Raw genomic sequence first — 24,005 nt, 5'->3', positions numbered from 1 at the left:
TCAGTAAGGCCTCCCTACAGATCTCACCACAATCCGTCCTTGGACAGCCTCATACCAGGACGGATCGGACCAGAGGGACCGTGCTGTCCGCGCGTGACGTCGAGAAAGTCAACCTTATTTACAACTGCGGTAAGAGTACTTTAGAGGGGGAAACTTTGATCGATTTTAGAAGCTTAGTCTTAAACTGGTAATAAAGAGAATATTTTGCTTTCTTCGATTTTTTGGTCAAGAATTCTGTGCTTATTGTATGAAACCCTAGCTCGACAGTAGCCTTGAATCACAACCATCTCAGACTGCAAGATAGTGAACACAACACACACTTACACTCGCAGATATTGGGGAGAGTGCACCTACCTCTTCGGTCTGATTACCTGGCGCTGCATCAAGGAGGAGTAAGTTTTAAGATACGAGATACAGTACTTTGTAGTTTGTATGTACCTGTGACAAACTTGAGTGCACGATTGGGCTATTTTCTGGTGCCAATAGTGAGCTATTATGTCAAGAAATTGTGCAGAATATGTTGATCGGGAACAAAAACATCATTGATGATTTTTCTCAATCTGCAGTAAAGAGTTTATAATGAGGTTTGTGAGATTCGTTTAAACTACTCAAGTTCCATGAAACATTATTAGATTGACCTAACAACGATGTGTTCAGAGAGGTTAATGAGATTTGGAGCAAGAAGAAATGCACAGACAGAACTCACAAATGGAACTGTTTAGCTATAGTTTACAATGAGGACTTGGAAGATGATAAGATGATACGACCCCGTGAATTGTGCCAATTTAAACTTCTTTACTGATTTATTGACAGTCGAAAAAGTTAGTTTCCTGATTTTTTAGGTACATTGGAAAATTGTGATTTATGTTTTTGTGAATTACGAAAAACTGTTTGGACAGGCTATTTTTATGTTAAATTGTAACCTTTTACCACTAGAATTAAATGTTGATCTTTGTCGACTTAGTTTACTGTAATTAATTAGCTAATTCTATTTTGAGATTAAAAACACTTCAATGTAATATTGTTTTACTTTTATAAAACAGAAGTTCAAACCACAGAATACAATCAAACTCGACAAATAACATTTAATCTAAAGTATCATGTAAATTATAATTTCTTTTCGTAGCATTAAAATTTAGATGATATCACGTTACCAATATAACTTTATATTCAAAGTGCAAATAGCTACTAAAATACAGAAAAAACTTATTAAATGTTCCTCAGAAATTGATGAACTAAATTGATGATAAAACCCAATGAAATTCCCTCATAAATGAATCTGTTAAAATTCGTATACAATCTGATAATAAACTTTCTTAAATTCATAAGCAGCAATTATCAATAATTGTATTTTATATAATGATCAACCAGTATATAAAATCAAATTTGAAAATTGTGGAATCATTCGGTTAAAGATTAAAATTCCAGGCGATGAGTGATCAGAACTTCAAATGTAAGGCAACTTAAAATAAGATAAATGTCGTAATTAAAACATACAGAAGTTACTTAATAAGCCATGAACTGTTTGAACACATCTGTGCAAGGCAAATAATTTGTAAATAAGTGAAAAGAAGAGTAAACAAACAAACAAATACATATTTAAAAATTTTACATATATTCGAACTTATATATTTTCATAGATCTTATATAATATTATCATAGATCTTTATAGATCTTTATTATAACAATTTCAGTTCGAGGACTATAATCTCCAAGTTTACCTCATCTCCAAGTTTCTCTCAACGATTTCATCAAAGAACACTTAATTCCTAACAGCAAAACCAACGGATGACTCTCTGTGACTCTTAATTCCAGCTGTTGTCTTCATCATCCCATTCACCATCACTTTCACTTTCACTATCACTGGTCCCATCGCCCATGTCACCCATAAGGAACTTTCTGCGTTGTAAGATTGAGGCAACGTCGTGGAACAGTGTAGCTGCGGGAGGACTAGGCTCTTTCTCTTTCTGATGAATTTTAAATAGTTAATTATTAATATGTGTTCTAAAGGAACGCACACTCGTCAGTGATGTAAAATGATTGCTATAGCACTATCAGACTAGCACTCTTTTGAATTTTGATTTTTAGGCTCATACTGTGTCGACTTTAGAAATACATTGACTGACTGCACTCATTTTCAAGACTGTGTTTACACGCTAAGTTTGGCTTCGTATCCGGTACCTTTAAACAGGTTTACGTCTGATTTTTAAAAGATCTATGTTTTGAAATTTTAACAAATTTCTACGGTCAATTCCACGTCTGTCAAAAATATTCGTACGTGCGCGTAAAATAATGACCAAATTCAAGCTTCGCGCGCTACGCAAAGTAGTCTGGCATAAAATCAGACAGAAGGACTTTCGAACAAATCTGTTCCAAATGAAAAGTTCGAAAATAGAGTGTTTACGAATAACTTTAGAATCATATTTTTGATTTTCCCAAGATCTGCCAAATGGATTTTTCTTTAAACTTTCCAGATAGTTACATGGCTATATGACGGATAATGTGTGAGAGTTTGGGCGAATTTCTATGTGCCAAAACCTGAGATTTGACTTCAACACAAGAAACTATCTCAAAAAAGGCGGTTTTCAGCGAACGGAGCACATATTCGAGATCCTACGAAAAATTTTCTTTAAACTTTCCAGATAATGTCATGGCAGTGAGACGGATATTCTGTGCGAGTGTGGACGAATTTCTATGTGCCAAACCTAGAATATGACTTCAAACACAAGAAAATATCTCAAAATGGGCGGGTTCTAGCGAACGCAAGGCAAATATTTCGAGATCCTACTGATAAATTTTCTTTAATCTTTCCAGATAGTTGTATGGCTGTGAGAACTGATATTCAGGCGATATTGGGCGAATTTGCTATGAGCACGACGTGAATATGACTTCAAACACAAGAAAATATCTCCGAATTGGCGGTTTTTTAGCGAACAAAGCATATATTTTGGAGATCTAAATGATAGAATTTTTTAAAACGTTCCAGATAGTTACATGCTAAAGCTTTAGAGCTATAGGAGGAGGAGGAGGACTGAGGAGGGGGAGGAGGACTGGGAAAACTGAGGAGGTCGGAGGTGTAGAGGAGGTGGACTCAGAAGGTAGGAGGAGAGGAGGAACTGAAGAGGACGAGGAAGTGAGGATGTGGAGGTATGGACTCGTCGGGAGGACTCAGGAGGAGTAGGAGATGAGGAGGAAGAGGAGGAGGACTCAGGGGACTCAGGAGTAGGAAGGACTGAGGAGGAAGAGGAGGATGAGGATGAGGAAGACTGAGGAGGAGACTGTGGAAAAGGACCCTTTTGAAAGGGAGGAGAGGAGTAAAGAGTATGAGCTGAAGATGACTGAGGAGGTTGATGAGAGGAGGGGGAGGAGAAGGAGGAGACTGGAAGAGGAGGAACTGAGGAGGAAAGGAGGAGGAAAGAGAGGACTTAAGAAGAGGAGGAGGACAAGTGAAGAGAATGAGGAACTGAGGGAAAGGAGGAGGAGGACGGACGAGGAGGACTGATGAGAGGAGAAGACTGCGATGAGAGGGAGGACTGAGATGAGGAGGAGAAAAGAGGAGGAGGAGGAGAAGGGAAAACTGAGGAGGACTGAGGAGGAGGAAGATGAGAAGGAGGAGATGACTCAGGGACTCAGAGTAGGAGACTGAGAGGAAAGGAGATGAGGATGAGGAAGACTGAGGAGGAGGACTGAGGAGGACTGAAGGAGAGGAGAAGGAGTATGACTGAAGATGAACTGAGGAAGATTGATGAGAAGGAGGGGGGAGGTGAAGAGGAGGACGGAAGAGGAGACTGAGGAGGGGAAAGGAGGAGGAAGAGGAGGACTGAAGACAGGAGAGACAAGGAAATGAGGAAGACTGAGGAGGAGGAGGGAGAGGACTGACGAGAAGGAATGATGAGGTAGGAGAAGTACGACATGAGGAGGAGGACTGAGGAGGAGGGAGGAAGAGGAGGAGGAGAGAAGGAAGACTGAGGAGGACTGAGAGGATGAAGAAAGACGGAGAGGAGGACTGATGAGGAAGAGAAGAAGATGACGAGGAGGAGGAGTACTGAGGAGGAGGAGAGAAGAGGATGAGGTCTGAGAATGAGTGGAGGAGGAGAGGAGAGGGAGAGAGGAGGAGGAGGAGGAGGAGGAGAGGAGGATGAGGAGGAGGAAGGAGGACGGAGGAGGAGGAGGAGGAGGAGGAGTGGAGGAGGAGGAGGAGGATGACTGACGTGGAGAAGGAGTACTGAGGAGAGGAGACGATGACTGAGGAGGAGAGTAGGGAGGAGGACTGAAGGAAGACTGAGGAGAGAGGAAGTGAAAGGAGAAGGTAGACTCAGAAGGCGGAGAGACATGAAGAGGACAGAAGTGGAGAGAGGAGGAGGAAGATGACTCAGGGAGGGTGTGAAATCAGAAGGAGGAGGAATCAGAAGGACCTCAGATGGAGGAGGACTCCCGAGACTCAGGAGGATAACTCAGAGGAGGAGGGGAGGATGAGTACACAGGAGTGGGAAGGGAGGACTGAGGAGGACTGAGAAGGAGGAGGATGAGAAGGAGGAGGAGGAGACTGAAGAGGAGGAGGAGAAGGAACTGCCGAGGGAGGAGAGACCGCAGGAGGAAGGAGGGAGGAAGATGACTGAGGAGGAGAGGACGGCTCGGAGACTGAGAAGGAAAGGAAGAGGAGGAGGAGGGACATGAGGAGAGAGGGAGATATGAGAGGAGGAGAGAGGAGGAATGTGAGAGTAGGAGGAGGAGAGGATAGGAGGAGGAGGAGGAGGAGGAAGCATATAAATGGTTATGTCCATGTTTCCCTTTACCATAACAACTTTTTTCCGCTTTTTTCGTTTTATTTATCCCTGTTTTTGTTCGCCCGTATACTTTTTGTCCTCTTTGAAAAATAAAGGGTACCGAACGGACAGAAACGGACACAAAACATGATCCCCCTTTCCAGATAATTGTGGGCCTAGAGACAGATAATCAGATGAAGAGGTGAGTACTGAAGAGGAGAATGAGGAGGAAGAGACCTGAAGGAGAGATGAGTAGACTGAGGAGGAAAAGGAGAGGATGACTGAAGCGAAAGGAGGATCGAGGAAGGAACTGAGGAGGAGACGAAGAAGAGAATGGGGGACTGTTATAGCCATACAAATATCTGGAAAGTTTAAAGAAAATGTATCAGTTATAGGATCTCGAAATATGAGTCTGGCGTTCCACTAAAACGCGCTAATTTGAGATGTTTTCATGATTTGAAGTCATATCCTTCAAGTTTGAGCCACATAAAATTTGCCCATAATCGCACAAATATTCCGTCCACAGCCATACAACTATCTGGAAAGTGTTAAAGAAATTCTTCAGTAGATCTCGAAATATGTGCCTGCGTTCCGCTAGAAAACCCGCCATTTGAGATATTTTCTTGTGGTTGAGTCATATCTCAGTTGGCACATAGAAAATTCGCCCAAATCGCACAGAATATCCGCTCAACAGCCATACAACTAGCTGACAGGATTAAGAAAAATTTATCAGTAGGATCTCGAAATATGTGCCTGCGTTCCGCTAGAAACCGCCCATTTTGAGATAGTCTTGTTTTGAATCAGATCTCAGGTTGGCACATAGAAATCGGCCCAAAATCGCACAGATCTCCCTCTCACAGCCATACAACTATCTGGAAAGTTAAAGAAAATGTATCAGTGCTCTCAAAATAATCGACTTTCGTCAAATTATCGTTCCGAAACCGCGAATTTGAGATGTTTTCATGAGTTTGAAGTCATATCTCAAGTTTGCTCAAGAAATTCGCCCAAAATAAAAATCGCGCAGAATATCGTCTCACCGCCATACAACTATCGGAGAAGTTTAAAGCAAATGTATCAGTAGAGCTCGAAGTAATATTTGCCTGCGTTCCGCTAGAATCCGCCATTTTGAGATAGTTTCTTGTGTTTGAAAGATATCACAGGTTTGGCACATAGGCAATTCGCCAAAATCCACAGAAAACTGTCTCATAGCATACAACGATCGAAAATTTAAAGAAAATTTTATCATAAGGATCTCCAAATAATCGAACTTTCGTCAAATTCGTTCGAAACCGCAATTTGAGATGTTTTCATGAGTTTGAAGTCATATCTCAAGTTTGGCACATAGAAATACGCCCAAATTCGCACAGAATATCCTCTCACAGCCATAACAGACTATCTCTGGAAAGTTTAAAGAATTTTATCAGTAGGATCTCACGAAATATGTGCCGCGTTCCGCTAGAAAACGTCGCCATTTTGGATATTTCTTGTGTTTGAAGTCCATATTCTCAGTTTGGCACATAGAAATCGCCAAAATCGCACGGAATATCTGATCTCACAGCCATACCACTATCTGGAAAAATATAAAGAAAATTTATCAGTAGCTCTCAAAAATAATCGACTTTCGCAAATAGCGTTCCGAAACCGCCAATTTGAGATGTTTTCATGAGTTTGAAGGCATATCATCAAGTTTGCACATAGAAATTCGCCCAAACTTGCTCAGATATCTGTCTCATAGCCATACAACATCAGGAAATTTAAAGAAAATTTATCAGTCAGAATCTCGAATATGTGCCTGCGTTCCGCTAGAGACGCGCCAATGTGCGATTATTTTCTGTGTTTGAAGTCATAACTCCAAGTTTTGGCACATAGCAACATTGCCCCAAAATTCGCACTAGAATATCCGTCTCACAGCCATACAACTAAATCTAGAAAAATTTACATAAAAATTATCATGTAGGATCACGAACTAATGATCCTGCGTTCCGCTAGAAACCGCCAATGAGATATTTCTTGTGTTTGAAGTCCTATCTCAGTTGGCTACATAGACATTCGCCAACTCGCACAGAATATCCGTCTCACGAGCCCAGACAACTATCGGGAAAGTATTAACGACATTAAGCAGTGAAGGATCTCGAAATAAGTGCCTGCGTTCCGCAATAAACCGCCATTTTGAGATATTTCTTGTGTTTGAAGCATATCACAGGTATGGCACATAGAAATTCGCCCAAAATCGCACAGAATATCCGTCTCATAGCCATACAACTATCTTGAAAAGATAGCAGAAAATTTATCATAGATCTCATAGATACACGACTTTCGTTCAAATATTGTTTCCGCGGAACAATACGGAACAGAAATCCAACTCAAATCAGAATTTGAGATATTTTCTTGTGTTTGAAGTGATATCTCGAATTTGGCAAAAATAAATTCATTCAAACTTGCACAGCACGTTCCCCTTATACCCATCCTACTATCTGGAAAGTTTGAAGAAAATCGTACGTTTCACTTTTGAGAGAATCGACCGCGTTCCAAAATCGTTCCGCGGAACCAACGGAACGGAAAGTCCAACTCAGTCAGAAGTGGAATCAGGATAAGTAGTTTCTCACGAGTAATAATTACAACGACTATAAACATGTCGATCGTCGCAAATAGCACAGGAACAAAACATATGGCATAATCACATACCTTCATAGGTCGTAGATTTATCCCCGATCGTATGGCAGCCAACAAATCTAATTGCGGGGCCGGTGACGGCGTCCTGTAAAGGAAGTGTTACTGTTTTCCAGGGAGAAATGTTTGCACTTATACGGCCTTGATTCTAGATGAGCCAAAGTTGTTGGATTAGTATGCTGACAGCAATAATTGAACGTGACAATACGTAAATTTAGAGGCTTGAAGTTTATGATGTCATACAATAATTATAGCATAGTAGACGAGGACAGGTTTGGACTATGGAGAATTATTGATTACTGTCGCCAAATCTTGGGACCAAAATAGTACACAATAAAATAGTGTTAAAAGGTAGATTGCTGTTTGCTGATAAGCTACACGGTTGATCAATTGATAATGGCAGTTTTCCGGCAAAACACAAAATGATAAAATAACCGAAATACCTGGCTGGCTGCTTGTTTAGACTCCTCTCAAGCTGGTTTATGACAGGAGAAAGATTACTGAGAGGTGAAGCGTGCTGGATACTGTGCTCTGATATCGGGGGTTGACGTAACAACTCGTGATGGAGTGGTCGTAGTAGTCTTGTGGAGGTGACGGGGCAGCTGGTATTTGCTGGGAAGTGCGGCAAGGTTGGAAATTGTTTAAACTTAACAACACATATTGTGTAATTCCCGGATGGGAAGATTATTTGTATTTTAACAATCGTGAGTGTTTATCACGTTGTTGTGAGAAAGCAAAACACAAATAGCGAAGGTTTTGTCAGAGAGGGGAAGTTATCCCAGTGATTCGAGGTTTTGGTTGATAGTAATCAGTAAAGTTAGGTAAATCATCACTTCCTTTCCGGTAAATCTGTACACTATTCGAGTTCTCAAATCATTTGTTCTGATATGGTAGTGATGAAAGTGTTTAAACATTTGTTGAAAGTTGTGTTGACAGTTTTAAAGTACTTTAAACGCAACGACATATAAAATGTCAGAGTTCTTATCGGGGTCCGGACTCTGGGGCGTGAGAATATGATGCTCTAATAATATGGAGAATGCAGACAGTAGGTTTATAAAGAAATATGAGTTGTATCCGGAAAACACACATAATTAATTATTACTAATTAATTACCAAATAATTAATTAATAATTCGTCTTTTCCACTAACTTTATAAGGTGTAGTAGAAGTAGGAAATGGGCTGACAGAATGGTCCAATGTATCGAGTAAATCCTCAGGTGGCGGTGGTAAGTCGTCCAGGGAGAATGGCGCTGTGAACACAAGGAAACATTACCAAATTCTATATATATATAGAAATTGTACAATACCAATGGTTTCAAGTTGTTGTTAATTATTTAGAATAGCGAGACATATGGACAAATTAACTCTATACTTAATACGTCCTACGACATTTTACTTTAACTGAAAGAACAGTTATAATCCATTTTAAACAATGAAATATGTTTCAAATTACTTTACTAATTAAATTAATAAATACTCACTGTCGTAGGATCAGATGGAAATCTTTGGATTCCTCCACTCTGAAAAATTAGTAGATTAAAAATTTAAAACCAGCTCAAGTTTTTCACGTGCTAATTTGCGTAAACAAATTGTGTGTTTTGTGATAAGTGAAGAAAGAACAGTCAAATATGAAATAGCTATTTATGAAACTATTTTATTCACACTCTAATACTTGTCAAGAGAAACGTATTTTGACGCCAGTAATTTTGATACGCAGTTTTCTCTGAAATCATTGCAACTAAAGGGTTGATGACAGAAGGTTGTAAGAGGAAATCTCGACATCCTGTAATTTCATCTTACAGTGAGTTCAGTGAAGGGCAGTATAGGATATTATAGTAGTTACTGTGTATATAGTATAGTATATTATAGTAGTTACTGTGTATATAGTATATTATATTATAGTAGTTACTGGCCACCGTTGGGGGGAGGTTTATAAGTAAGGACCATTACACGCTCTTGAACTCTTCATGGGTACCAGCTGGGGCACCAATGGTCGGATATAATGGTTTACACTGGGCACACTGATATTATGCAGCCTGGTATATAAAGCTAATTTGTTGGTTCACCAATACAAGTACAAGTGTGCAGCACGCTTCCGCTTAGCAATTCGTAACGATTATCTTAGTAACCCCAACAGGCGTTCACTTATGTGAGTGAGCGTTGACATGGCAATGTCATCGGGGAAGAGACAAACCATGACGGCTTCTCAACTTTAGTAATATATAACAACAACTTATTCAATATTCACTAGTAAATGGTCATATTCCGAGAGTGTTTTATGGATACCGAGTGATTATCAGCGACCCAACGTCATATCATCACCATTCAATGATCCTGACATGTTAGATCATGTACATTATCATGACGAAAGTGACATGGGAAGTTATTATCGATTAACGAATAATGGGTAATGGTGGGTAATGGTGGGTATAGTAATGTGTAACAATGTATTGGGTGATTAGTTAATTAGTTAATTAGTTAATGAGTCTCACGTGTACAGAGGGCTGTAATCCTGCCGGCTGCTGAAGTCGGTGATTATCGTAAATCTGATTTGAGCCTTGCCATTCTGACTGTTGCTGCCTGTCAAAGTTAGGTTTTGTCGGTTTATTGGGATTTAATAGATTAGATTCCTAACTACTTCGTATTTAAACTGTAAGTTAGATTGGTTAACGATAATACATTAATTGGGTGAGCAAATAGGTTAATTCCGTTTTAATAATTTCATCAATTTAAAGAAATCATGATCGAATGAAATGCTCACTCATTTAGCGAATTGGTTAATTCCATGTTATTACTTATCAATAATAAATCATAATCGAATGAAATGTTCACTCATTAAGGAACTGATAAGAGAGTAACACTTATCTTCACATACTTACAAAAACCAGCTCAGTAACTTCAAAGGTAACAAAAATAACCGAATAAATTAAGATATAATTATTCATTATTGAAGCGTGAACATTGCGATTTTATCTTTTGTATATTTTATTAAATCTGTATATTTACGTGCGTGTTACCTAATATTATGTAAGAACAATCGGAACATAATTAATTAGCCGCATTGTTTAAAATTCCTTAAACGCAGTACGCACGTCGTGTTATTTATGTGTTATTTACATCATGTTATGCTGATCTCCACGTGCACACTACATTTTAGTATGTCAACGAACTTGTAACTTTGTGATTAACTGCTAACAAATTGGTTGACCTTTCCTTCTTCACTGCATGCTAGTTTCTACATTACAAATGTATTACGAGTGTTTTAAAGAACTAGCTATAATCTATATAATCTGATATATTTCCTATTTACAGTGTTAATGTTTACCTGTTACCGTGTGTATCAAGGCTAAGTGATGTAAGAGAGTTCTGTACAGGTAACACTGCATCTTCTAGATGGCCTGGGAGTGATATCAATCATTTTAAACTCATATTATTAAAATTTATAATTTCTAATGAGTCTTTCTCAATTTTCTTAGCTCCTCAAAGCGATTATAACTTTAGTTTCAAACACCTAATCTTAGAAACTTTGGAAACAAATAAAAATTAAGATAACCATAAAATCCAAATAAATCATTGACGGCTCTCTTACCGTATTGGTCATTAAAGTGTCGAGGTTGAGTCCTGGAATCTAACTGAGGAGAATCAGTATACTGCCGACTTGGACTACTGTTATCAAACTGTAATCTATTATTCTCCAATTGTAGTAAACTGTTGTGAAACTCATCTCCTTGCCTCTCAAACTGCATTGACAAATCATAGCTTCTGTTCCTCTGGAAGGAGTTCCCATGCTCTGAAGGAACTTCCTCTGAGGTTGTAACCGAGCCGTGCTGTTCGTGCGCTAGCGCGTGCTGGTCGTGCGCGGACACGTTTAGTTCTGCGTTAGGAACCTGGTGAGGAGGGCTGGTGAGGGCTGGTTGGTAAGGGCTGGAGGGTTGATGTTGGGGGGAGCTGGCGAAGTGACCGGACTGGTTGAACTGGTAGGACTGGTTACAGTGGACTTGTTGGTTGAAGTGTATCGAGGTGTTCTGTTCGAAGGGAGCCTGTTGTGGGGAACTCTGGTGGGGAGGCGGCGAGTTTTCCTGGTGGGATGTTAATATTACAATAAGTGCACATTGGTTTATTATCATCATAAATAATCACATTTAGAGCATAGACTACCAAGAAAACCTTCAACAGAATATCTGGCATATTTCTGAATGTTTACTCATCTAACAGCTGGTCAACATTCAACAAGTTCACCAGTACCTGATCAGGCAGCATCTCGTAAAGGTTTTCCTCCTCATCCTCGTCAGGTTGGTCTACCAGATCCCTGTTTTCGTAGACTGGGTAGGAAAGTGGGGGAGGGGGAGAGGCGGAGGGAGGTGCTATGTACAGGGCCTGTCCTGGTTTAATAGAACTCCTGCTTCTTCTCTGGAGGAAGTTTAGTTGAAGGAGAACATTTACGGATTTTTTCAAGTGAGTTGGACCAATATACAATTTAGTCGCAACCTGAATTAATATCAAAATGTCATTGATTGAACGTCTTGGACACTTTTGGCCGTGTTGTGACATGCTCTATTGCATTGTTTTCACCACACATGAAAACACACAAATCACAAGATTAACATTGCATTTACCCAACCTCTGTAAGGTGGACCAAGGTCTCTGTATTTTCTAATGTTGAATAAGTTTAGTAAAAATCGTGCAAACAACAACATTTAATATTAACATTCAACTAGTTCGTCGCGTCTTAGATTAAATTACCGACAAAGCTCAAATATATGTTGATACGATGGGCACCTTGTATAACATATAATATATACCAACCTTGCGAGCCTCTTCAATATTGCAACTTCTTAGTTAGTTAAAACTTACCACTCTCTTCTTTTTAGGGTTCCGGAGAACATTAGCCTCCCGGTTCATGTTGTAGAGCCATTGTCTGAAGAAGAGGGTTGGGTCCGTGTACAGGGACATCCATCTCGCCCATCTGACCTGACAATCATGATTTGTTACCAACCGTTAGAGTTTTTAGTTTATTCAGGGAATTGAAATAAGAAAGTATAGATTTCAATGATGTGAGCGCTCAAACGACTGGACCAAATCGCACTATAAAGAGAGTTCGATTGAGCCACAAAGGAGAACTGACCATCGCAAAGTATAAATAGATTGGGCATGAAAATGAAAAAAACATTGGATTAGAATATAGAATACATCGAGCTGCAAAAATAGCATAACCGACAAAAAATGATAAATAACGCCAATTGTTTCAGTACTTAATTCCTCGCTTGGAAAATATATTAAAAATTAAGTCACTTGAGCGTGAAAAGCTAATACATAAGAACTTACTATTTAATAAAATATACCACTTTGTTCGATGAGTAGATATGTCTACCTTTCAGATAACCACTACTTTTTTACCACAGATAAGAAATTGACGAGAATGAATGTTAGGACCAATAGCAATATGACCTCAAATCAGAACCAGTAGCTATTATTGGTTTAGTTATTAATTCGAGTACTATAGGTACGAGATCTTATCAAATTGTTCAGCAGAACCAAAATAGCGTTTTTGTGTCAAGCACTAGATAATGGTTACGGTGTTCATTTATTAATTTTTTCACTTCGCCCTCTATTGAACCTATTGGGATACAATTTTTTTAAACAGCCAATGCCATATCGTGTATTTTTGTATCTAAGATACTTTGCATAATTCCCATAATTAGGCATTAGTTCAAATATTGGACATTTGGAATATTCATTTCTTTACTAAAAAACATGATACATGTACAGATGTATTTTAGGCATTGATATCCATTGAAAATGATATAAGCCTAACATTTTGCGTTTCGCTTCGTGTCCAAATGCAACATGATCTAAGATATCTACGACGTACGTTATGGCCACCGCTGTGAATATATCATATCATATCATAATTGACATTAAGCATATTGTTGCGTTATTCAAAGCATGTAGAATGTAGATGTTAAGCAGTGAGTTTATATTCCGCACAAATTTAACTCTGAGTATGTACTTAGATCTTTAGAACACAATATAATCTTGAGAAAAATACGAATTCAAATAGGATATTATGTAACACATTCGAGTTTAGAGAAGGATTGAGCTGGACAACTTTGTTAGCCATAAAAACTAAATTAATTATCAGTGAAATCTAAATTAAGTAGGTGCCCCTAAATAGGGCTGGTATGTCACACTCACCTCAATCTAGCGAATACTCCTAGTGGGGGTGGTCTGTCACACTCGTGGTATTTCTCCTTCAGGGCACGTGGAATATACACGTTAAGAATGTGTTGTTCAGGCTTCTCCTGCACTGGAGCCGGCACGTCTGGTAACGCAACTGTAATGGTACCGTTTAGAACAAGAGTACTGGGAATAATCTTTAAGTTATTTAAGATCAAAATTCTCAAAAAGTTTTAAAAGAGTGTGCTGTGATGCGGGGGGGGGGGGCCAATGCCATAAAATGGCAAAAATGGCATAAAATGAGAGACCTTTTTCTATGGAGAAAATGGTAAAACCCATGAGTAATTCTCCAATTTCTCCAATTTGAGCCAAGAATTTTGTCTTCGAAATTTTCATCGTTACACCATTTAACACCTAATTTGGACATCCTAAAAGGTGTATTTACGCTTACTAGGGCGTAACAAGCTTAGAAAGCTCATAGTAGCTACTAGATTGCTTATACTAGTGAGTAGAGGGCACACTTCAGCTAACTCATAATTACTCAAGCTAGTGTAAAGTTATGTCGACAGCACATGAGAGTGGTACTAGGGGAAGTAAAGGCACTGAGAAGTGATACCCTACATACACGACAGTCGAAACAACGCTCGCCTGCAAAGGGGAGGCCTGCCTATCCGAGATCGCATTACCAGGGGAGCCCCTCGAGTTCCAAATTTGAGTATCGAGGGGTAGGTGCAGACTTCGATAAACCTAAAACCAAAAAACTATTTTGCGCTTATATGAAGAGGTAGCATGAAACGTGGAGAAAATGGTTTTTAGAAAAACTTTTTGAAAAATTTTGACTTCGAAAATTTTCGGCCAGTCCTTCCTCGAAACGTACCGTCTCGTCGAGAGCTCCCCGATTCCGGAGCTCGTGTTGCAAAGGGAGCCTGTCCTTCCGAGATCGCATTACCAGGGGAAGCCGCGAGACCAAAATTGTGTACCGAGGGGTAATTCTTAAGTCAAAATTTTTCAAAGTTTTTTTTCTGAAAAAACTCTTTTCTCCACGTTTCATGCTACCTTGTTCATTTAAGCCGAAAATATTTTTCGGTAAAAATTTTCAATTTTTCTGAAATCCGCTTTTCTCCACGTTTCATGCTACTCAAATCATTATTTTCCCGAAAATTTTTTTTCGGTTTGTTTTTTTGTTTTGATTTTTTTTCGAAGTCCAACACCTTCCCCTCAGACACAATGTTGGACTCGGAGGTAATGCGATCTCGGAAGCAGGCCTCCCCTTTGCAACACGAGCTCGTGATCGTGAGCACTCGATACGAAGAGGTACGTATCCGTAAATGACTCGGACGAACATTCTCTAAGTCAACATTTTCAAAGTTTTATCTGAAAACCACTGTTCCCATGTTTCATGATACCTTTCATTATTGGCCGAAAATATCATTTTTTAAATAATGTTTTCTCGAAAATGCTAATTTTTAAGGTTTTTCATGGCCTAAAATGGCATAAAATGGTGCATAAAATGAGACTATTTCTATGGAGAAAATGGAAAAACCTATGAGTAAGTCTCCATTTTCCTCCATTTTATGCCATTGGCCCCCCCCCCCTGTGATGCACGATCCACGGCGAACTTTCGTTTAAGATTTGGCATTTGGCAGTGGTTATTATTCCGCAGCCAATGTTTGTACAGAAGGAATGTAGAATACTGATAAGATAGCACGGAAACTCTTTTATCTATAAGTACTCGGTACTCAACACGGGCCCCAGCCATGCTTCTTTAAAATCCGTAACAGAATACCGTTTCGTTGGTGTACACTGCACAGGTAAACCCTGTTTCCGTTCAGCGTTCCATACTTCCACATGGCTCAATGAGTAAAAAGTGGATATTATAACTGGGAGTTGCGATGATGTTCCCTGTAGCTACATCTGGCCTGATTTTTTCACGGTTCAACAATTTTAATTTATATTGGCCTTGATTTCCCAGCCTTAATAATAAAAGGGGGATACAAAATTTAATGACCATACTTCTTTCTTTAAATTTGTTTTCTAATTTATCAATTAACACCTTAGAAGAATAGCGGGTGCAAATAACGATGGAATTCCGACAGCACATTTTTCATCGTGAATCTGATACGATACTGATAGCTGATAGTTACTTTATTTTATAGAATCAGCATAATTCCTTCTTACAACCTATACCCGCCGTGAAACGCTTGCTCTTGAACTTTGAGTTTTTATTATAATCAATTTTAATGAATACTATAACTAATAGTATATCGAGGTTATCGGACAGATATTGCGCGTACTTTTTCCAATAATGTGATTAGTCATTATAAATCTTTCCCCTCCTCGGTTCCTAACAGTAGTAGCCAATCTTATAATCTCAAGATGTGTGTGTGTGTGTGTGTGTGTGTGTGTGTGTGTGTGTGTTCGTTCGCGTGTACTTTCCGAGCGCTTAACTCAAGAAACCGTTAAGTTATGGGACTGGTGTTTTCGGTAAAAACTCTGGGACCAAGCCAAATGTAAAGGTTTTTAAATTGGGCCGTGGTAAGTGGTTTAATGATTATTTTGTAAACCCAAATGTGATATTACTATAGGTGTGGGTGTGGGGTGTTGGTTCGGTGTATGTACTCTCTCCACGCTCGCGCTCTCTCTATTCTCTTCCCCATAGAACACGAGAGTTGCAGAATATAGGTAATTTGGGCAGTAGACCTCAGATTCCCTAGCAAGTATTACGATTAGATAAGTGAGGGGCACGCAGAATTAAATTGCGGGTCTGTGTTGGACTGAGTGACTTTCTTGCTTTCGCACCGATTTAACTACGAAAATGTAATGCATGTTTTTAGAATGTAATAGGCGGTTTATAACTTTTACATTTCAACTGCGATAGTGAACTCCCGGCCGTAGGCACGGGTTAAACTAGTGGTAATATAATATCATCAATAACGGCCCTAATTTCCTAGCTATCTCTGATTATCTATGTTCTGTAGTTTACAACTCATTCAGGGGTGGCCAACTAATTAGAAGTTGGTATAAGTATAACTCTTCACTCTTCGTGCCTTAACTTAACCGTGCCTTACGTGTGGCTTATTAAGTGTGCACTGACAGATTTACCAACTCTTCTGTAGTCAACCTAATCGTATGTTATCGTACATTTAGTTAATTACCTTCAGTCAGTTTATTTACGTCATTTTATTTTAATTTTAAAATGTAGTGCGGACTATGTGAGCCGTGTGATTTTTCTTTGTTTTATCTGTTATATATTGCAAACTGTATTAATTTTCAAACAAGGCTCAACTTCACCGACTATTGTTGAAGTTGACAGATATATCGGTCAGCAGGTCGCGGTCGGTGGGTCTTAGATCTGAAAACAAAGCATTGAAGGCACAAAATAGATGATAGGTTTCATGATTTGCTGCTATTTTTAGTCGTTTCACTTCTTAACAAAATAAAAAAGGCACAGATTACAGAAGTAACGCAGAAGAAACAGGCGCAGCTGGTCCTTCTGATATTTCTTGGTTAATCGTAATTTCAAAATGTTCACGAGACTGTATATGGTCACTGAAAGTTTGAATTCTAACACCGATATTATTACGAAGAACAATCGAGTTTGTTTTCCAAATACGAATTTCAAATTGAATATTGTCCGGTACTGAAACCAGTGGAGCCCTCTTTATAAACTGTAATCATGGTTTTGGCAGTGTTTTTATTGGCTTATCTCAATATTAGAGTATCTGATTGGAGCAGTGAAGTCACGTGCAGTGTGCACCTGTTGCGTGATTCGTGTTCACGCGTGTTGACCCCAATAATGGAGTTGACATACTGTTTGTCGGTTTGGGCCAATCAATGCTGGTGGTCCGGGTAAAGATATCAAATCCTTCGTCATACATTAACATATATGTTAATTTATGACGAAGGATTCGATATATATCACTAATAAAATTTGAATCAATGAATGAATTAAAAGTACAAGCAGGAACCCGTCTAACCCTTAAGTGGTGTCGCGACATTTAAGCATACTAAATAAATGTATACCTATTTATTCTGGTTTTGAGACACCACTTGGGGGTCCCAATATTTGGGCACTAAAAATGTTATTTCGGGCAATATTTTATTTTTCATGCTGATTTGAGGCCATTAATGACATTTGACCCAGTCAAAAAAAGTTTCCGTTTTACATCTTTTAGGTTTTTGCGGAAAATCGTGTTAAAGTAGAAGCCGTGATGTCAGTCAAATTTTACGGGATAATATATCGTGTCGCTTAATATATAGTGAAGATTGTATGTCACGTTTGAAGTTTTACACACATTGTTCTCCATTATAATCAGTGAAAGCACCGACCACAGAACTCTTTAAACTCACCAGTCTCGTCCTCTTTCCTCTCCTGAAGAGCCTGAGCCAGTGCTGCCACCCTTTCCTCTAACTTATTACTTCTGTACACGTACTTGCTTGCCTCGTTAAACACATCTCCAAACATCTCGTCTGCATATTTAGACAGGGTACTCAGCTGCAAGAGTTGCTTTATATCGATAATATAGTAAAGAGAGCTTTAAATTTGTTATCTGTGCGGTGAAACTTATCAGTTAGAGAGTGGTTTAGTTAGAATATGTCACTAATTGCCTTACGTTGTGTTTCATAGAAGATATGCATGTCCTGGTTATGGTTTAATAACATTTGATATTTGTGCCGAAGTTGTGTTTTATTAGCTCGTGTTGGTGTTTTGTCAGCTCATCCGTTACTTTATGAACACACTATAGATGTGGATTTTGGTGAATAGGTTTCAGAGATTAACCAATCAGTTTCAACTATATTGAACAATCAAATTCCAGAATCCGTGTAAAAAAATAAGCCTCACCTACCTATCAGAATCCTCATCTCAATATATGTCCTGACGTAGTAAAACAAACCTGTCTGATGATAGAAGTGAGCGCGATAAGAGAAGTGGAGGGAAGGGAGGGAGGCATGTTGGTTGTTATACCTCTGCTCTGACATACCAGTGTGGGCTCTACTGTCCGCTGCGCTATCGGCATACCTACTACTGTGTGGTTATTGTTAGTTACCTACTACTGTGTGGATTCTGTTAGTTTTCAGATTACTCAGATTACTCAGATTTCTCAGAGCTTGGCTAGGAATAAATCATAGCACCTGTGTTACTGTGTTTAATGGGAAAGTCAATAATGGATATATCAAGGAGTGCATGGTATTTCGAGGTTAAATAATAAATAACAATAAAACAATTTAAACATGCACTTCAATTGACCTGACTCCTGAGTTTAGCAGATGGCACCACGTTTTGTTGTTTTTTGTTAGTTAAGGGAGAAAACTTGTCACATAACTCCGGGATTACTGGATTAGACTGTACAGAGTGGCCAGATGTTACGACCCACCCTGTTTACTGGACTTTTAGGTGGCACCACGTACCACATTCTGTGCAACAAGGAAATGATAAACTCGTTTATTTAAATCTCGAATTGGCAACCACAGTTTTAATAAGTTAATAAAACGTTTAGCGACTTTTTCGCTTCACAGTAACTTCCATTGTGGTATCAGTTTTAATTAGTTTTAATGTAGTTGTAACCTATTTCTCAGCTCTACGAAGTGGAACATTTATCTAGGATATGAGTTTCTGATGATCTGTAATGCAATCAATTTGCGGACCATTTTTTTACTTTCGCAGAACACGCAACATTTTTCTAGTGTGGTTCAGATATTGTTTTGTTGACAATCCCGTTGTTCTACTATTTGGATTTGTGTTTGAATAATATTTTATAATTACTTTCAATAAAATCATGAACTTATTAACGATGCCAATTTTATGTAAGTTGTAACATGCAGGCTTGTGTATTGTTTTTGATCTTTTAGAGTATCTATATTAACTGGGGCTTCATCTAGATGATACCGAGCAGAGATTTTCTATAGATAATGGACAACTATGATACCAATTTATCTAGCTATGTTACCAATTTATCCCGATGAGTCATAAGAATCTATTTTTATGACTCATTGGGTTGAAACCATCTACTCATCTAGATAAATTGATAGCCAATACAACAAGATTGAGTACAATTAAAAAAAAGCGAGAATAGAGTGACGGAATACGGATTGATTTATGCCGATTTTAAATGTATCAGTCAAAAAAGCACTATATTATTTTTGGCACTATGATGACGACATCACTGATACGTGCCAGCACTGAACCTCAATAAAGTGAAGATGGGATTTATCACTGTCAAATTAACCCTTTTAACAAGCAGGTCAAGATGTTGTAACATAGTTGAGTGCAATTTAATTTGTCGTCTTACAGGCTATATAACATGTAGACGATTGAAAAAATACCCAAGCACTTCCAGAATTTTTATTGTTAAGTATCATCTTTGCTCCTGTAAGAAACACAGGCTGTCGCCAAAATATTGAGGTTTACATGTAATTACATGTAAAACTTTAACTTAAACTGTAAAAAGTTAAACATCCCTTAGTTGAGAATACTGGCCACACCCAGAAGCTGAAACTTGGCACAGTTGTTCCTTGGGCTGTCACCCACAATTCTATTGCACAGAATTTTGATATTTGCCTCTGTTCTCGAGATATGAGGTTAACTTTACCCCATTTTTCGAAAAATGTCGAATTTGGGGTAAAGTTAACCTCATATCTCGAGAACAGAGGCAAATATCAAAATTCTGTGCAATAGAATTGTGGGTGACAGCCCAAGGAACAACTGTGCCAAGTTTCAGCTTCTGGGTGTGGCCAGTATTCTCAACTAAGGGACTTTTAACTTTTTACAGTTTAAGTTAACGTTTTACATGTAATTACATGTAAACCTCAATATTTGGCGCGCGATATCTTAAAAACGCAAGGTCAGATTTCGATCCGGTTTTTTTCTTCTTGTTCGTCTCCAGCAGCTCTGAACAAATATGTGAAAACAGGAAAATCGACTTTTACCCCCCCCCCCCCTCTGGCCTTAAACAGATATCAAAATAGAAACTATTGGAATTTTATTGGTCAGCTTGGTTGCTCAATATATATTTTTGGTTTTGTTCAAATGGAGAAAAAATGCGATTTGAAGCAGGTGTTTTTTGAAGCATTGATATTATTAGGAAATCGTTTTATTTCAGGAACTTGAGGAAGATGAAAAACCTTCCATTTATTATCATGTTAGCGGTGTCTATATTGAACGCAGCCATCTATTATTCATACATTCTGATAACTTACAATTCTGACTTTGAACTGATGGACAAAGTTTGCCATTACTTTTATGGATGCTCTATCGAGGTAAGACAGCTAATCCAGAACATATATTATACATACCTATTACCTATGTAATCAATCCCAAATTTACCATGGCCTAATATTAAATTAACCCTGATTATTAACCAAGGAAATTATTCACCCCAACAGTATTTAAAATTCCCGAACCTTGACTTTCCAAGATATTTGACTTATGGGATGTTTGCGAAAATCCTATAAAACTGGAAATTAAGTGTACAAATAGCGGCCAGATACAACAAAAAAGGAAAATAATAATGAATTATCTTATTTGCTTTATCCAGAATAGTACTAAGGACCTGAAATTAACACTGTTTACTATTTAGGTGCTATACAACGTATCACTAACAACAATGCTTGGAATGTGTGTGGAGAGACTGATCTCAGTTATGGAACCTTTGTGGTTTAGGTATGTATATAATTATAATCCTTATAATGCTTTGAAGATTACATGATATTTTAAGTCCTAACCATCTAAACAATCCAAGACAGTAAAACCAAATAATTCATTTTTTCTATTAATTTCAGCACAGTTTGGACGGAAAACAAATATTCGCTATGGATTAATGTGGCTATGGTAGCACTTGGCACAGTGCCAACAGTTACTCCTCTAGTGACACAATTTGTGGAATATCATCATAGCAGTAAGGATCTTTATCTGTTTTGAACTCTGCAAACATATAATGACTGAAAAATAATGCAAAAGATACAATACCAATCATTGAATGTCAATATTGCATTGATCAGCTATTTGGTATAAAACATACTTCAACTTTAACGTGATGACTGAGACTAAAATATCAAAACAGGAGGTTGGATGTACTGTCGGATGGCTGGAAGTAAATCTCATTTGATGACTTACATATGGCTGAACAACTGTACTATCTACATACCATCTATCTTGGGTGTGGTTGCTGTGTACATTGCAGTTCAGGTCTGCAAGTAATCTTTTATGTCGACAATTTACATTGATTTATTCAAATTGATCCATACACCAGATTCCTTACAAGTCAATTGAATCCTGGCCTATGCTAATAAATAAAATACTACCCCAATATTTTGTACAGGTAAAGGCTACACAAGCTCGTAGGATGACAAGACAATTTAGAGAAGAATGCAAGATTGGAACCAATAAAAGTAAGTTTCAAATCAGTGCCAATTTCTTCATTGTGAAAAGTTAACACTTGAAGACTGACTTACTGACTTAAGTCGGCTTCTTGGTCCGAGCAGCTACAATTCCTCGCCACACGTCGCGGTCAAGCATAACAGATCTTATCTCTTCAACACAGGAAAGGCTGGTGTCCTTCTTTAGCATGTCCAGAAACGTAAGGTGGGGCCTCCCCGGTCTCCTGTATCCATGCTGAGGGTCCCAGAACAGAAGTTGGTTTGCCAGAAGGTCGTCATGCCTGGCTACATGTCCAGCCAGTCTCATTCTTCTGGAGGCTATCATCGCTGATGGCTTGGGGATGTTGCCGTATAAATCACTGTTGTTGATGATTTGAGGCCAACGTATGTTCAAGGCCATCCGGAGCATTCTAGTGTAGCATCCATTGATCCGCTTAGTCATGGATTGGCTTATCGTCCAAGCTTCAGAGCCGTACAGGAGTACGGACTCAACCGTTGCTCGAAAGACACGGATCTTTAAGTCAGACTCAGAGAGATTGACTCTGATGTACTTCGTCTTACTCTCGTTGAGGTGAAGTCCAACGGAGTTAGCAGCCAGCTCCACACTGAGGAGAAGATCTTGCGCTTGCTCTGCGGTGTCTGTTGTCAGTGCAAGATCGTCAGCAAAGTCGACATCTGTCACCTTAACTGCTGGGTATCTCCTGCTTCTTCTGGGGTTGACAGTGAAGCCCAGATCTTTGCCTCTAAGTGCTGTTGTCATCACATAGTCAATGACAATCACGAAGTGTACGGTCAACACTTGAAGGTACATGACAATTTGACTAAAATTGGATCTTGAGAAAGAAATGAAAATCTTTCCAATCAAACTAAAAATGACTTTTTTCAGAGCTGGAAGCTGAAACAGGAATCAGTATGGACAAAATAAAGCAGTCCCTCTATAATGCAAGAATAACTATAATGCTGCTGTGTGTTTTTGTTGGCACCAAACTGCCCATAGCTATTCTGTCTTACGCGCACTACTTTCACATGGCAAGTGATATTTTTAAATTTAAAAATTGTGTTCATATGTAAAATTAAAAATTAAAGTTTTAAACCAATTAATTGAAAATTGATTAAATTGTGTGCAATACCCTAATTTATATACCTATACAATAATCCGACTTCGTACTTTTCAGAAACTCCCGTTTAGTGTCCGAAACTGCGAGTTTGTTGGAAATGTCTGCAGATTCTTTTTCTGTGTGCTTACACCCTTCCTGCTCCCTTTGATGAATACACCACTGAGGAACAAAGTACGGGAATTGGTATGCAGGAAACACCATGACAGCAAATCACAAAGGAGCACTTCATACAGTAATGTTGAAAACACTGTGAGATCAGGAAATAAAACACAAAGAACAGGAAGAGGTGCCTCTCAGATCCACAGCACATCTGAAGGTGTATAATTGAGCACAGCACAAACTAAAGAATGCATGACAGTTTTAAAAACATTCAAACTTGTGATATATGATTTCCAGTGGCAAAACTTTACCATTTGCCCCCCCCCCCTCCAGCTCCTTGCTAAAATTTTGTTGCACCCTTTCAAACATTTTTTCTAGTCCCCTCGGCCCTCTACAGCTATTTGGCGCTTTTAGTGAACCCCACCCCCTTTGTTATGCCACTGTTGATTGCATTGTATTGATATGATACTATAGATTGATACAATAACAGCATTATTAAAACAGTAAATGTCATGTATCCTTGAGAAACCTGCATATAATACAGTTCCGACATTCCGACTGCATGCTAGAGGAATTGCAAATTAGACTGAATGCAATGATCAGAATGAAGAAATTACTTATAACTACTGTAATGTATCAGAGTAGAATAATAATAATTATAATTCTATACTGTTACATAATTTAAAAATTATGGCCCCTTATTGTGGGCAGAGTATGTGTCTTTGTTTAAGTGTCCTGATTTAAAAATCATCTGAGTGACTGCATTAAAATAATTTAAGGTGAGTACCATAAAACGTTA

General features: G+C 38.6%; 3 protein-coding genes and 1 long non-coding RNA gene across 4 annotated transcripts; 2 read left to right on the top strand and 2 right to left on the bottom strand.

Moving 5' to 3' along the window:
• Positions 1 to 75: 75 nt before the first annotated feature.
• Positions 76 to 838, top strand: LOC134813562 (uncharacterized). Its single transcript, XR_010160036.1, has 3 exons — positions 76 to 129; positions 293 to 392; positions 658 to 838. It is a non-coding gene; the product is annotated as an uncharacterized LOC134813562 (long non-coding RNA).
• A 116-nt stretch (positions 839 to 954) lies between these two features.
• On the bottom strand, positions 955 to 18,641 carry LOC134813561 (uncharacterized). The gene is made up of 13 exons (XM_063821388.1): positions 18,509 to 18,641; positions 17,964 to 18,108; positions 13,632 to 13,770; positions 12,291 to 12,407; positions 11,682 to 11,846; positions 11,026 to 11,515; positions 10,762 to 10,834; positions 9,929 to 10,016; positions 8,918 to 8,956; positions 8,586 to 8,686; positions 7,880 to 8,048; positions 7,452 to 7,524; positions 955 to 1,967 (listed from the first exon to the last, which is right to left on the bottom strand). Exons 4-11 carry the CDS (start codon positions 12,387 to 12,389, stop codon positions 7,934 to 7,936), a joined length of 1,170 nt encoding a protein of 389 aa, XP_063677458.1. The 5' UTR covers positions 12,390 to 12,407; positions 13,632 to 13,770; positions 17,964 to 18,108; positions 18,509 to 18,641; the 3' UTR covers positions 955 to 1,967; positions 7,452 to 7,524; positions 7,880 to 7,933.
• Positions 13,628 to 18,631, bottom strand: LOC134812515 (actin-binding protein WASF1-like). Its single transcript, XM_063819985.1, has 3 exons — positions 18,509 to 18,631; positions 17,964 to 18,108; positions 13,628 to 13,770 (listed from the first exon to the last, which is right to left on the bottom strand). Exons 1-3 carry the CDS (start codon positions 18,629 to 18,631, stop codon positions 13,628 to 13,630), a joined length of 411 nt encoding a protein of 136 aa, XP_063676055.1.
• Positions 18,642 to 20,795: 2,154 nt separating the features above from the next.
• LOC134812513 (uncharacterized) lies at positions 20,796 to 23,178 on the top strand. Its single transcript, XM_063819983.1, has 7 exons — positions 20,796 to 20,870; positions 21,191 to 21,273; positions 21,393 to 21,508; positions 21,674 to 21,798; positions 21,932 to 22,001; positions 22,876 to 23,022; positions 23,165 to 23,178. The coding sequence occupies exons 1-7, from the start codon at positions 20,829 to 20,831 to the stop codon at positions 23,176 to 23,178; spliced, it is 597 nt and encodes a 198-aa protein (XP_063676053.1). The 5' UTR covers positions 20,796 to 20,828.
• The last annotated feature ends 827 nt before the right edge of the window (positions 23,179 to 24,005 follow it).

This window comes from Bolinopsis microptera, chromosome 3 (genome assembly GCF_026151205.1).
Source record: "Bolinopsis microptera isolate Bmic1 chromosome 3, MBARI_Bmic_1.0, whole genome shotgun sequence".
In the NCBI taxonomy this organism is placed as follows: domain Eukaryota; kingdom Metazoa; phylum Ctenophora; class Tentaculata; order Lobata; family Bolinopsidae; genus Bolinopsis; species Bolinopsis microptera.
The sequence above is the reverse complement of the archived record's forward strand: the minus strand, read 5'-3'. Positions and strand labels throughout refer to the sequence as shown.